The sequence below is a fragment of the Dipodomys ordii genome, unplaced genomic scaffold, assembly GCF_000151885.1.
Source record: "Dipodomys ordii isolate 6190 unplaced genomic scaffold, Dord_2.0 Scaffold414, whole genome shotgun sequence".
In the NCBI taxonomy this organism is placed as follows: Eukaryota; Metazoa; Chordata; class Mammalia; order Rodentia; family Heteromyidae; genus Dipodomys; species Dipodomys ordii.
The window spans coordinates 101,732-117,297 of NW_012267630.1; the positions used below are offsets into that span (position 1 = coordinate 101,732).

Consider the following 15,566-nt stretch of genomic DNA (forward strand, 5'->3'; position numbering starts at 1 on the left):
TGAGGATATATTCTCTTGTTCCCCCAAAGCCGATTACACGGAGAGAATGCAGGCAGGATGTCCTCTTTGGAAGCCACCTACACCTTCTGCAAGCATGACTGCCATGACACAGCCCTAGCCACAGTCCTGCCGCTCCTGCCTGTGCCCCTGTTATCTGCACACATATATGTAAGTACCACCCATGGAAATGGTTATGAATTGTATACAATTTAATCTGAGGAAACAGTATATCAAAATATTTGCATATTTTAGAAAATAGGTATGTAATAAACAATGCAGAGATCCCAGTGTAAAAGTCTCAGAGTTATGAGGCAAGCACAGCACCACAACACCCAGGATCACCAGTGGTCTCAGTTTCAGCAGGTGGAGGAGGAGGTGATGAGGCTAGTGGTGGTGGTGATGGTGGAATCTCTATGATGGTGTCACTGGGCTCCCTGTGAAAGGAACAATAGCAGGCTTTCAGTATTGATGGAAGCAACTAGACTTTTCCTTGCCTCCCCTTGTTAGCTAGGAATGTTGAATTGCCCCCAGGCATTTACCCTTTTTCCTTCTTATTGAAAATCTCTTCCTCATCAGAAGAGTCCCTGTCATGTAGCTTGTTGGCCATGTTTTTCTTGCGTGTGGCATTGAGAGGTCTGTACATATCCCTCAGCCAAACTGGCTGCCATAAGGAGAAGAAGCCCTCCTAGGAGAGACAAGGAGAAACATTAATTCTATATTCACTTCCCTTTTCTGGGCACAGAACTAGGTCCTTAACTTGCCTGACTTCTTGTTTCTGATGAGCATTTCCTTCGCAGAAATCCAAAAAAGCTCCTTGGGGGAAAAAGGAAGCAGACAATGATTCATGCCATTTTGCATGTCTCTCACAATGTACATCTAACATCTTACTGACAGAAAGCTCTATACTTTGGTTCACAATCACAATGAGCACAGGCTATCCTAACCTGTGGCTTGAAAACAATTCCAAGTATGCAGGCAGAGGTTGCAGAATCTCCCCAGGTCTGTCCCAAAGGTCTCTACAATCCTTCTAGGGAGACCTTGGGCTGCAGCATAGGTGGATTGCTAGCCCCACTTATGCTCTCTGCCAGAAATCTCTGCACATAAACAACTGCTCAACCATTCTGGGCAAAAGCCTTTATTCTTTCTAGAGCCTTTCACTTCAGTCCTCTTTGGACTTAGTCTTTCATATGTCAGTTGCTGGGGAGAGGGAGAGGTACCTCTGTTCTCTTAGCTGTTTTATCTTAGCTGTTTTTATATAAGCTGAATCATAGGAAGCACAGCTTCTAAAGTTCTGTAGTTAAAGAGATTTTCATCTCTGAAAGGCTGTCATGATGAATGACATGAAATCAATTTAAAGGACACAACTAGCACTTAAAGACAAACTATCATTTCTGAATGAAAACAGAATAAGAAAAAATCAGTTTGTTGTTCTCGAGACTGTAGATGTCCGTATTGCATGTGTGTACTGGTTAAATGTGTCCCCATGTAATAAGGGAAAAGAACCATCTGCTCCAAAAACTCCCGAGGAGTGTGACCTTGCTGGAAGACATTTCCTCTTTCTACTCTCCTTTCTTTATTACAAAAGGTAATGATAAATTAGCATCTGAGGTCTCTCTTACCTAAAAGATGTGAAGTTCTAGGTAAAAGGAGAGTGGGAATGAGAAGGTACCCAGGAGGTTGAGGGGTCGAGTTTTCTCAACTTGTTCTCAACCAGGAAGGATCCCTACATTCCACCTTCCACCAGACCTATACCCCAATACCCTACGGATTTCTTACACTGTCTCCTGAGGCCCACCACTAGCAGGAGCAGTCACAGCTGAAACCTCTCAGTCTCTCACCCTTATTCACTGAAGGACTGTGACAGAGAGTTATCCATGCCAGTACTGACCACCTCTGCCTCTGCTGAAAAACTACTTTTGCTGGAGGCAGGTAAGACCTCTAGGAAGGAAGAGTTCTCTCTACTTTGGATAGGCCTCCCCCCACCCCCACCCCCCATTGCAAGGCTATGGGATAGAAACAGATGAATTCTAGAGGTCCCTGCAATTCTCAGATCTTCACTGGAAGATGTACAGACTCCCATTTACCGTGAGGACTCTTTACTTCCTTCTGCTGACGTTCTGTGGGAATAAATCTGTTTGGGAAGAAAACACAATCATGATTATCTACCAATATTACTACTTTCAACTGTTCCTTCCTTTATTTATGTCTTCTTTGCCCCCCAGGAGGTATCTTTTTTGACTCCAAGAATTCTATCCTAATAATATATACTGTTCTCTTCCACACTATCTAGGTGAGGGTCTTGTCTACAGCTAGAAAGTAACACATAGTATTCGGTATTTTAGATACTATCCAACAGGAAGTTCTCGATGATATCTCCTAATACAGTAAAGCAATCACAATCTTTACTGTAGTAAAGACCAAAAGAACACTATTGTTATTAAATCAAATACAAGATTACTGTCTTTATTACAATTTCTACTATGATGAGACACACTCATTGAAGATGTCCCAACCAATGTAATAAAGGCATAAATGGAGCATAAATGTTGGAAAGGAAAGATATAAACTATTTCTATTTGTATATGAAATGATGGGTAGCCAAAAGGCCTAAGAGAGCCAGGCATCATATCTCACACCTATAATCCTAGCTACTCAGGAGGCTGGGATCTGAGGATCAAAGTTTGAAGCCAGTCTAGGTAGGAAAGTACATGAGGTTATGACCCCCAATCAACCAGAAGAAAGCCAGATGTAGAAAAAAAAAACAAAGCCCAAGAGAATCAACAGGTATTATTGGACTAGTAACAGGAAAGTTCACTGAAGTCGGTAGAAACAACATATGGAAATTAGCACACAAACACGACCTTTCCTATGTACCCATAGGAGTTAGAGGTGAAGGAAAGATCCAATTTATAGTAGCAGTAAGGTGCACAATGCACCTTAGTATAAAATTTAATATGTAAAAAAAACGTAAATAATATGGAAAACTTTCATGACATAGAACCTCTAAAGTCACTGGGTGCTCACACCTATAATCACACCTATAATCTTATCTACTCCGGTGGCTGAGTACTGAGGATCTCAGTTCAAAGCCTGCTGGGGCAGGAAGGTCAGTAACACTCTTATCTCCAGTTAACTACAAGAAAACCCAAAGTGAATCTGTGGATCGTACTGGTAGAGTACTAACCTTGAGCGAAAAAAGAGTTCAGAGACAGCATCCAGACCCTGAGTTCAAGCCCCACTACTGACAAAAAAAAAGTAAATACCTAGGATGAAGCATAGTACCATGCCTTTAACGAAAACTATTTGTGAAGCCAGTCACTGGTGGCTCAAGCCTATAATAATTAATATATTCAGAAGGCCAGCCTGGGCAGAAAAGTCCCTGAGACTCTTATCACCAGTTAACCCCACCATATTGTTTCAAAATCATGTACTTAAAAGTAAAAACAAAAACAACTCCCAAATCTTTTGGAAGAGAAGGTATGAAAAAAGAGCTATGAAATGTATAGAAAAGAAGATGGAGAGGGAAAGGTTGATTACCTTTTACCATTACATAGGTTGGAAAGTTGTTAAAGGAAGCATTATGAAGTTACTAGGACTAACAGTTATTAATTAACAGCTGGTACTGTTACTGTGCAGGATCAATATGGTATTTTAGATTAATGAAGAATGAATTAATGATTTATTAAGAATTGTGTATGACAATTTGATGTTCATTTAGAGTAAAAAAGAATTCTCTTTTTTTTTTTTTTTGCCGGTCATGGGGCCTGAACTCTGGGCCTGGGCACTGTCCCTCAGCTCTTCAGCTCAAGGCTAGCGCTCTACCACTGGAGCCACAGCGCCACTTCTGGCTTTTTCTGTTTATGTGGTGCTGAAGACTTGAACCCAGGACCTCATGCTTGCAAGGCATGCACTCTACCGCTGAGCTATCTTCCCAGCCCTAAAAAAGAATTCTCTACCACAGCCATACTAAAACATGAAAAAATTCCAGATGGATTAAAACTATAAATAACAAGACAAGCTTAGCAAAGCATTAGAGTCCATTTTTATTCCATGAGATAAGAAAGACCTGTCTATCAAGAGCACATACCATAAATAGGCAAGGGTGGGGGGATCTGGCACAGGTTGTGTTGGAAGCTAGAAAAATGTACATGCTCTTCCAAGTCCTGGCCCCCTCCACCAGATTGCTGTCTTTTTTATTTTTCAGTGTGACAAAACTCTCTTTTACATTAACTATGTTAGTCTTTAGCATCAAAAGTGATCATTTACATCGTGTTTTGATGTTTGAAATATATCCTGGTATTATTTTGTGTAAGGACACAAACAGAACAGAGCTAATAAGGACTGCAGGCTTTATTGTCAATGGAATTAGTTTCTGTACTTGGTTTTTTCCCCCTGGGACAATAGTTGATCTCCTTCATTTATAGAAGAGGATGGATGAGATCTTCCTCCTAGGTCTTTTGTAAGGGTTAGATAAGATGATCTATGGGAACTTTTTGGCTTCACTTAGAATCCATAGTGTTGTGGACCTCAGGGACAAGTGGCCAAGGAAGCAAAGGTTTTTGTTTAAGGGATTAGGCATAGAAAGCTCTCTTCTATTACAAGATTATAAAAAAAATTGTTTTCATATTCTCCTCCTAGTTTTTTTTTTTTTTTTTGCCGGTCATGGGGCTTGAACTCTTGGGTGCTGTCCCTGAGGCTTCAGCTCAAGGCCAGTGCTCTACCGCTTGCGCCACAGCACCATTTCCCATTTTCTAGTGGTTTATTGGAGATAAGAGTCTCATGGACTTTCCTGCCCAGACTGGCTTTGAACCGTGATCCTCAGATCTTAGCCTCCTGAGTAGCTAGGATAACATGTGTAAGCCACCAGCGTGCGACTTCTCATAGTTTTAGGACATCTTTGTTTTATTGTTTTTTCATTTTACATTTACTAAAATAGGTAAGAGGTCAAAAATCTTAGTCTAAAAGTGTAGTTCAGGAGTTGAGCACATGGTTAGCTGGCATAACATTCACACAGCACCACTTAACACAAACATCATTTCTTCTTTGACTATCAACTACAAAAGAAACATTGCACATTCCCTGTTCTCACAGAGCTTATCTAAGTAAGCAGAGAAAATAAGTAAAAATAATGAAAATGTTGCACTGTACATACAAAGTAAAGGCAGTATGAGAGTTTATAGAAATTTCTAGACTAGGATATTCAGATGGCCTGCCTGTTGAAAGGCCAGTGATCAATTACTAATGGATTTTGCCCACTGATCCTGTGTTGGTTCCCAATTAAGAGGTGTCAAATTCAAATGTTACTATACTAACAAGACAAATCATTTCTTTCTGTAGTAGCAGTCTTAGCTTGTTACCACAGAACGAGCTGGAAATTCTGGGTTCTATTTGGAAAACACTATGCACTATCAAAGAATTACCATCTGGAGAGTGGGAAAATGGCTTTGGTTTACAGATTGGGTTCTGGATCTATTACAAAAACAAGATATATTCTGGAAAAGTGCATGGATGCTGGTACTTACCTCAATGAGACAGAAAGTAATAATCAAAATCATTACTACTACAGTCACAGATATTGCCAAGATGATTTTGTTGTTATAGCCATATCCCGGAATTTCCTGTGTTAGCTAAAAAAAAAAACAAAACAGAAAACAAAAGGATCCTTTGATTAAATAACAGAGATTTTGAGAAATAACACTATTTAAAACCCCATTCTCCCAGGAGAGAAGCTTGCAATTTCTTAGAGGATGTGTTAAATTTAATGTATCCTATGTGACTTACTAATTTGTAGTTTCTCTATACTTCTACTGTGTTTTAGGACTACTCCACTCTATAAAGAAGAGTGGAGAACACTGTCCTGGTCACATGACTTTGGAATAACCTAAAGCACGGGTCTTCCTCCTTGAAGGTATATATGTAAAGGATGGGGAAAGCAGAGCTTGCAGTTCTATAGTTGGCCTCACCTCACTTGGCTCCTTCTGTTCACCTTGAACTTCAGTGGCCTCATTGATGTAGTTATCTGTTTTCCATTGGTCCGTATCCCACTCAGCTCTTGACACCTTGACTTCTTGCTGTTCACTGAGAAGCTTCATCAGCAGGCCTGTTCTGGAGATGAGCTTGGAACAGGGTATCTGTACTTCAATTGAAGAGCAGTCCATTTTCAAGGTCCGGATGAGATGGGACAGGAGCCTCCTCACATCGTTATCGGGAACAAGAGGCATCAGCTGCTGGTTTAACTGCATTTCAAAGTGATCAGAAAAGGATGGAGAATGGGAATGGGTGATGGTGGCCTTGAGAGTTGAGTCCGTTCCAGACTTGAGATATTCCCATTGTGTTTCCTTGTTTTGTTGAATAGATGGAATTACATTTAGTGCAGTCACAGTGGATTCTGGAGCAGGAAGATTTTCCTGAATTGTGTTTTTAGGGAGCCTTCCTTCTGGCACAGGGATGTTTTGTGCAGGAGTAGTTCCTACCCCAGCATTTGTTTCAATCTGGGGTTTTACAGGAGTGCTGTCTCCAGAAGGCTTTGAAAGAGCATTGAATTCTAGAAAAGGGTTCTCCCTCGAAATCGGCTGTCCCCATGATGAAAAGTCCCCTCCTGAAGGGGAATTTATGAGGTTCCTTACTGCAGAAAATGGAGGCCTGTTTGCAGGCACTGGTCTAAAGCGTGAAATTTTCTTTCTGAACTTTTGACTCATTTTGGCCCTGGGTATTCTGTGGGCCACGGGAGATTGGTATGTTTTCTGGGAATAAATGACTGGATTAGAAGCCTCCATGCTTTTAACTCTAGAATTTGCTTCTTCTAAAATAAACATGCTGTCGGCTAAGTCTTTGTCTTTATTTCCGACCTCACGTAGGGGTTTTACAATGGTGGATAAGGAGGCCTTTCCCCCTGAGTCTTGTTTCTGCAAAGAAGAGGCTACTGCCTTAAGTTTCTTTATGAATGAGGACTCTGTGGGCAAGGAGTTTCCCACCATTTTCTTGGGCTCCTGAGCCCCATGAAGTGGCCCCAGCTCCCTTGTTGGAGGTCTCCTAAACCTCTTTCTTTTACCACCACTCTCCACAAGATTCTGGGCACTCTGTCTCATCCAGGAGCTCTGTTTATTCCCTTCCTTGAAGTGTCTTTTCTGTTTGCCTTTTGGCCCCTCGAGGATTCTATTGAGGCTTGGCAGTCTTTCCTCTTCATTCTCCATTTCTTCCCAGATGCCTTCCTGTGGTTCAACACTTGGCATTTTTTGGGGAAAGATTTGCCGTTTAAGTTTAGGACCTAAAATTTGAGGTTGCATGAATACTGATGCTTTCTCTTTCTTTTTAACATTGTTATATTTTCTCTGCCTTTCTGTACCTATCAGATTTTCTACCCTATGAATGTCATTTAATGTAGGTTTGGAAATGGAGGAGTCTGATGCCTGTATAATTGGGGAAATCTCCATATTGGCTTTTAAATAATTTATGAAGGTATCTCCATTTTGTACATTGGAGAAAAGCAGTTTAATGAGTGGTAATTCTGTAGATTGTATATCTCCTACATTTCCCTGTGTGAAATAGGCCAATATGTATCTTAGTGCAGTAAAAAGATCACTCCCATCAGTAATTTCAGGCTGTTCATTCATGAGTCCTGAGTGGGTAATGTCATTTTTGTTGGAATATTCTCTTTCTGGTTCAATAGTGAGTTCGGTGCTGGTATTCTTCTTCCGGGATTTTAACACCTTCATGAATGTTCCTTCTGCGTTCCCTATGGATTCTTCTTCAACTGCCAGAAAGGAAAAGAATGCTTTGATAGGGGAAGACTGATAGCTTCTTAGCACTCTCCCACCTCAGAACCCCAGGAAATACATTAGGGGTCAGCAAAGATTTGAGTGTCAATAGAGGGGAAAAATAAGCCCTAACTCAAGCATATGAAATGGCAACAACAACCAGAAAAAAGACAAGCCTGAACAAAGTAGTCACCTACTTAGAACATCTGAGTACATAATTTTGTGTGAAATACAGGAACTCTATTAGAGAAGAACTTCCCCAATGCCTAGTACTCAAAAAGAGCCCAAGGCTGGAAAACAAATATTCATCCTGAGTATCTTCTCTGCAGAAGAGCCATGCCTCTCCACATTCACATGCCCAGTATTATCCTGTCCTGTTATACCTTCAGAAGGAGCACAGGCGGCTTCTCTCCACCTCTTGACTGTGCTGTGTTCCTCCTACCACACCAGAAACCATGACAAAGGATGGTCCTCAGGATAGCAAGGTCAAGGCTAACCCAGAGGTCCATCTCCTTTTAACAATAGGTCCTCAACTGGACTTCTACTTTCCCACCTACCTTCCCAGTACCTTCACTTGACCTCTGATTCTATATGTCCTGCTTCCCTAATCGTAGGCTCTACAATTTGGACATGGGGTTGGGGTATGTTAAGCAATTTTCAGTTATCCTGGTTGTATGTTAATGCACAATGGGTATGAAATCAATAGAGTAATAGCAATTCTGCATATAAATGACTTGATGTTCTAAAATGTGCAAAAGAAAAGCCTACGTTTTTGTTGTGCGTTACTGGGATTTGAACTCATGACTTTGTGCTTGCTAGTTTGGGAGTCATTCAGCCACTCAAGTCCCACACCTGGTACTTTTTGCTTTAGTAACTGTTTGGTTAGGGTTTTCTGTTTTTATTTGCTCAAGCTGGCCTCTCACATCAGTTCTCCAGTTTATAGCTTCCCTGTTAGGATCAGGGACATATGCCACCACAGTTGTCTTATGGATTGAGATGAGGTCTTGGATAAATGTTTTCCCAGGCTTACTTGGAGCTATGATCTCCCTTATCTCTCCCTTCTGAGTAGCTGTGGTTATTGGCATAAATCACAGTATGGAGCTGAAAAAGCTACTTTTCACTTCAAACTCTCCAGTGCTACTTGGGAAGCATCCAGAGCATCAGAGAATGTGAACATTTAGTGTACCATCCTGTGCCTAGGAGAATTAAAGTACTTTTGTTGGTAGTGAGGTCACAGGAGGAGGTTAGATGGTGGGAAAAGAGGAACTTTGGTCTCTGGTAAGTCCAGATTCGAGGGTTCAAGACTTGGGCATGGGGCTATAGTACCTGACTTCTCTGATCTAATTTTCCTCAGCTAAAAAAGATGAACAAATCCTTTCTTGCCCATCACTGATAGAGAAGGAAATAATGATATGAATGAAAAATTGTTTTGCAAACTAAGCAACCTGGTAGCAGAGTAATTACAGGTTTTTGTTTTGCCCCCCATCACCAGTGGAAACCTGTATGCAAGTTACTGCATTTCACACATCAGTCATGTTTTGGAAGTCACAAAGTTAAATCTAGTAATGTACAGGGAAAAGTGCTTCCAAACACCGGGATATTCTGTGGATAGGGAAACCTGAGATTGAAACATGTTCAGAGTTGGACAGTCTAGACCTGGAAGAGGCCTTTGATTGGTTATGAAAGCTAGGTAACAACTGGAAGGTAGAAAATTGGAAATTCACAGGCTCCAAATAAGACAACATCACTTCTACTGTTTTAGAAAACAAAGCTAAACCTAGCTGCACTTGTCACAAAGACAAAAATACTTGAGACTTAAAGAATCTTACAGTCTACTTTGCACCATCTGAATAAAATTATTATTGGAAGGCAGAGTACCAAGCAGGGACCACAGTACATGCAACATGGCCCTTGATAATCTCTTTTTTTCTTCCATTCCCTTCTCTTGATTCTTAGGCATATGGGCAGTTAAATTATTGAATTATATAGTAACTCCTGCAAACAGGACTTTCATTAAGGAAACAGTTCAGAAATGTAGAGAGATTAGCTCTAGATAAATGAATAAAAAGAAAGCAATTATTAATTTAGAAATCATCACCAGGGAAAAGTAAAAAAATGAAAACAATATGCATCGGGTGAACAGACTCACGGCAGTGTGTGTTATTTGTCAGCAAGTCACTGTCACAATGTAGCTTGACCGTCTTGCAGATAACCTCAATATTGTTTTTAAATTGGCAGAGGCAGCTGGCCATATTGCGAGGTAAGACCCTATAAATGGAAGAATCGAGAATTAACTTAATGGAGAAGGGGTTACTGACTGGTAGAAGAGCCAATGAAAGGCTAATAATTCTATTGAATCTTGTTTTGGTTTGAACTTTGTTTGTTTCTTTGTTTTTTGTGTTTTTTGGCTTATTTTATTTTTGGTTTTTATGGTTAATTAAAATTTATATTTATGTATTTATATTGTTATTATAAAACTGATGTACAGAGAGGTTACTGTTACGAAAATAGGGGAGAATGAAAAAGGAATAGGCTGGACTCAGTCTCCAACAGCCAAGGACTGTTTATTGTCAGTGATGGTCACAGACCTTCTTGTGGGATTGGAGGTTGTGTGAGGGGGTGAATTGGGGTCAGGTTTGTATGGGTTCTGAGCAAGGAGTCAGAGGTTAATGAAAAATCCATTAGGACTAGGGAGTTGGGTGCTTTTCAGGTGGGCCCACAATGGAATATTTACAGCTGAGCTTAGGTAGATTGCCCTCCCTGCACATCAATCACATCTGTGCTTACCAGGGTTTTTGCCTGGTGTCTGATTGTGCCTGGTACAATAGGGTTGATGCCAATCTTTCTCATTCCATCTTTAGATACATAAAATGATTGGGCCATGAGGGGAGAGGCAAGTCCTTACATAAGTCAGAAATGAGTACATTCTTATTGGGCAGCATCGACCCTTCCCTTATTCTCAGTTTTTCCCTCCTGCCTTTACACACCAGTGGTATATAGTTCATTTCCAACATAATGGCTAATGTGTACTGCTGGTGTGCTTGCTAACCCATTAACTCTTTTCAGTTGTACAGAAAAGAGCTATTGAGCAACATGGCCTGGACAGTTAAAGAGGAACCCTTTGGTAAACTACTGCTCTTTAATATTTGAAAACAAACAGGGAGGAAGACTGGGGGGCCCAATAGAAGGTTAATCAGAGGAGTGATGTGGTCTGACTCAAATTTAGGTGTTAGATTAGAAGTGAGAGGCCTAGATTTGTAGTTTAACTTAGAAGCATCTCCTATGAATTCAAAGGCTTCTGGGTGGTGAGTGCTCAGGAAAGAGGAAGATTTCTAAGACAAGTTTGCAAAGCTCCCAACCTCAGAATTCCCTGCCTCTTTCTTCTTTCTTTCTTTTCTTTTCTGTCTTTCTACTTTCTTTCTTTCTTTCTTCCTTCTTCCTTTCTTTCCTTTCTCTCTCCCTCTGTCCCTCTGTCCCTCTCTCTCTCTCTCTCTCTCTGTTTCTTTCTCTTTCCTTTTTTGCCTTGGTCTTGGGGCTTGAACTCTGAGCTTGGGAGCTGTCCCACTGCTCTACTACTTTAAGGCATAATGCCATTTCCGGTTTTCTGGTGGTTATTGGAGATAAGAGTCTTGAAGTCTTTCCTGTGTGGGCTGGCTTTGAACCAAGATCTTCAGATGCCATCCTCCTGGGAAGGTAGAATTACAGGCATGAGCCCTGGTGCCCAGCCTCTGCCTCACTTTCTATTCCAAGTGGTAAATATTAGAAATTACACAAGGTGTCAAAACAGCCTAAACACTCTATATTACAAGCTTAGAAAAGAAAGGATCATATTGGCCAGAGACAATCTGAGCGTATAGAAGACTAAAAAGGCAGGAGGCTGGTGGCTCATGCCTATAATCCAAGCTACTTAAGAGGCTGAAACCTCAGCATCAAGGTTCAAGGCAGGCTGGACAGGAAAGTCTATAAGACTTTTATCTCTAACTATACAATAAAAAAATGTAGAATTAGAGCTGTAGCTCAAGTGGTGGAGCACCAATCTTGAGCAAAAGTTAAAACAATCTCATGGAATGTGCCCTATCCAGTGAGTTAAAACCCACGATGGGTCCATATACATGCCACCACACAAACACACACACACACACACACACACACACACACACACACACACGAATAAAGAAGGCTAGGCATGCAGCTCAATAATACAGTGCTTGCCTGCTACATTTGAGAAATTATCTATGGTTCTTGAAATATAGATACAAACAATTGAGAATAGGACAGGAGAGAATCAGTGAAGTGCAGACATGGTTCAAAAAGAATTGTATTCTTGACTGATTGCTGATTCATGTAACTGTACCCCTTTGTATATCAATTCTGCAATAACATAAAAAACTGTAAAAAATAAAATAATAATAGGGTACGAAAAATGTGAAGAATCCATTATTCCCCTGTGATATTTAAATACTTAAAATGATAGGGTGCTCTCCTGTAATGTAGTAATGAAAAATGGTCAATGAGGAGGCATGATAGAATTAGAAAATTACCTGGGCACTAGTAGTTTACCCCTATAATCCTAGCTACTCAAAGGCTGAGACCTGAGAATCATGGTTGGAAGCCATGCTGGGCAGGAACGTTCATGAGACTCTTTTTTTTTTTTTTTTTTGGGTGCAGTCGTGGGGCCTGAACTCTGGGCCTGGGCGCTGTCCCTCAGCTCTTCAGCTCAAGGCTAGCACTCTACCACTTGAGCCACAGCGCCACTTCTGGCTTTTTTTCTTTTTGCTTATGTGCTGAGGAATCGAACCCAGGGCCTCATGTATGCAAGGCAAGCACTCTACCACTGAGCCACCTTCCCAGCCCTCATGAGACTCTTATCTCCAATTAAGTAGCAAAACACTGGGAGCTGTGGATCAAGTGGTAGAGCTAGCACACTAGTAGTGAGTACAAAAGCTCAGGCCCTGAGTTCAAGCCCTAGGACTGGCATGAAAAGAAGTCATTTTGTCCCTGCCAACAATAATCATGACAGGAAAGTATTAGATAAGAGTCTTTTGCTCCCCATATCTTGGGAACACTGACGCTCCATCTTGTGGGTCGCCTTCTTGCTTGGGACCAGTTAGATTACCTTAGTTTTGTTCAAACAGCCTGCAGCCAGGCTTGGAAATGGAGAAACCATCAGATATCAGTGTGTTCTCTGATCCCTCGCCAGTGTCCACCAGGCTGGCAGCCACCACACATAGCCATAGAGAAGGAAGAATTGGCCTTGTGCCCAGGAAGAACAACTTCATTGCTAAAGGGCCATTTCAGAAAATATATGCCCTGGCTTCTGCTGGTAGAAAGCCTTGATTGCTGAGCCATCACTTTACACAGATTAGTGGCAAACAAATCACAAAGGAGGGCCTGAAAGTTAAGGATTTGAGAAGGCTGGCATACCCAGTCTGGGTCCAGGTCACAGACTACTCTCAGAGGTGGACAGAAGAGGAAGAGTTTGAGCTCAGGATTTAGCAGTTGGCAGCAACTTCATTCTCCAAGGCCATTTCTGAAAACAAAGGATCTAGTGTCCTCTGGTAAATAGCTCAGACTATACAGTATCAGTTTGTATTGATGCCTAGAGCAAATAGCCTATCTGACAAGGTAGTTTTGGGGAGTGAGCCAAAGGAACTCAGAGATTAGAGAATACGGTAGTCTGTCTTTTGGGATTTCTGGGTCACTTGGTTGTACAGTTTTGGCAAAGGAAAATGGAAATAGGAGGATCAGGGGGAGACATGAAGCAATTATAGTCGCATCCACTGCCAGTGGGACAATCTGAGGGTTTTGTGATGTGACAGAAGCCAAGCCCAAAAGGCTACACATTCTATGCTTTCATTTATAGGATGGTCTAGAAAAGGTAGACTTGTAGGGCCAGAAGTAAGATTGGATGTTTCCAGGGGTAGGAGGAGGAGGAGGAGGATTGGATTGATTGCAAAGGGCCTGTTCCCTTTTGTGGGTGATGGGAATGCAGTAGTGGTTACAGCTATGCAAACTCATCAAACTGTATACTTAAAAAAGTGTAAAGTTAATTGCATGAAAGTGTCACCGCAATAAACCTCACCTCAGAAAGCAATAAAACAAACCTGAAAAAGTGATACAAATGTACAAACAGTTAACTCACAGTTTTTCCAAGGAAAGGGTCAACATGAGGACATTCTCAACTGTCGTAAGTTGCACTTGTGTTGTTCCCATATCTCTGAAGGAGAAAGCCAGACATTCATGATAAACCCCAACTCAAAGATCATGTGCTTACACATCAGATGCCCCACTACAGATAAGTTATGGTACCTGTATACAATGGAATATCACGCAGCCATTAGAAAGAACAAAATAATGGCATTCGTGGGGAAAGGGATGGAAGTAGAACAATCATGCTCAGCTAAGATTGGCGAGTCTCCCTGATAGGTGATATTAAATTCAAAACACAATGAGAGATGACAAGAAACAAAGGACCTCTTCTTAATGTGTGGCATTATTTTTACATGACTCTTGTGTTCTTGACCCCACATATGATACATACATACATGTGTACATCTGAGGGAAGCTAGGAGGGAACAGAATCAGAGGGAAATGGGTGAAAAAATACAGCAGAAGGGCTCGCCCATCAGCTGCACCGGGCATTGATGAAAGTGAACTAAGCAACTCAAGGGCAGAGATGGGAGGGAGGGAATGAGAGAAAAAGGGGAACAGCTTACACTAAGCAAGAGCAAAGAAATGTACATATCAACCTGATTTGGAATGAAATGGTTGTATTGTCAAAGTCTGTAGTGTTCCTAAGCTTTATAGACCGGGATAATGACAATTTGCCTTCTGAAGGTTAAAATGTGTTTGTGACTATCCCACAATACTGTGAAATTTAGGTAATCACTTAATCTCAATAAAGAAATAAAAAAAATGCTGTGTTCTAGTAAAGATCCCTCACGGTTTACAAAGTACTATGGTTGTGGCACATATTTTTTTCATTGTGAATTAAAACATGAACATATTGGAAATTGTTCATTTCAGTGATGATATTGGTTTTGTTTGGGAGGTTTTAAATGTGCCATTATTTTGACTGTTTTAGAGTCACATTTTCTTCTGATCAGAATTTTTATTAAGATGTTGAAGCTTTTGTTTTATTGAAGCTAGTGTGTCATAACACTTTGTGCATAATCATTGCATTTATTCTGTAGGACTATAGTGAATGTGTAGACTTATGTTTACTGCTAAGGAAACAATTATTTATAAAATAATATTAGAAGCGGCATCAGCTACCTGCTGCACACACTTAATACTGACAGAAATCCCTGTTACATTTTCCACACTGAAGTTTGTTTTTAAAGAATCACCCTCATTGTTGAAAAGTAAATGTACTTACTTAGGGTGTGAATATTAGTGTTCTAATAAGCAAGTGATTATATTGAGGTGGTGGTAGCAGGACGCTAAACTTGATTTCATTGGGAACCTTAGGTTTTTGTAAATTTATTGGGAAAATAGTTTTTCCTGTATTGCCGAAGTTTCTTTTTGGTAAACAGTATCTTTCTAGAAGAAAAAGCATGCAGGAGAACTTGAGGTGTATATATATTTCCTCACTGACCAGCAGTGTATTGGTGCCTACTGTGGATCTTTGCAATGAGTAGTATGGACACGGTTCAGTTTTCAGTGGGAGGTCAAATACTTTCAAGGGAAAACAGATCCTTCAAGAGCATGAGTCAGCTCAAGAGTTTGTCACTGAAAATAATTGACAGTGTTCTTTCTCATTGAAAAGACTCTAAGATACTCTTTCTTACATCATCAAATTAGGATGTT

At 40.8% G+C, this 15,566-nt stretch overlaps 1 protein-coding gene across 1 annotated transcript in view; it reads right to left on the minus strand.

The window, feature by feature from the left end:
* Positions 1-273: 273 nt before the first annotated feature.
* LOC106001788 (leucine-rich repeat-containing protein 37A-like) overlaps positions 274-15,566 on the minus strand; it is a gene marked incomplete at its 5' end in the record, with an annotated part of 23,539 nt that continues 8,246 nt past the window's right edge. Inside the window, 8 exons of the mRNA XM_013036767.1 lie at positions 274-434; positions 540-685; positions 762-813; positions 2,085-2,131; positions 5,523-5,627; positions 5,964-7,753; positions 9,907-10,025; positions 13,900-14,013. Coding sequence (XP_012892221.1) covers positions 305-434; positions 540-685; positions 762-813; positions 2,085-2,131; positions 5,523-5,627; positions 5,964-7,753; positions 9,907-10,025; positions 13,900-14,013 — 2,503 coding nt within the window. The remainder of the gene's footprint in view (positions 435-539; positions 686-761; positions 814-2,084; positions 2,132-5,522; positions 5,628-5,963; positions 7,754-9,906; positions 10,026-13,899; positions 14,014-15,566) is intronic.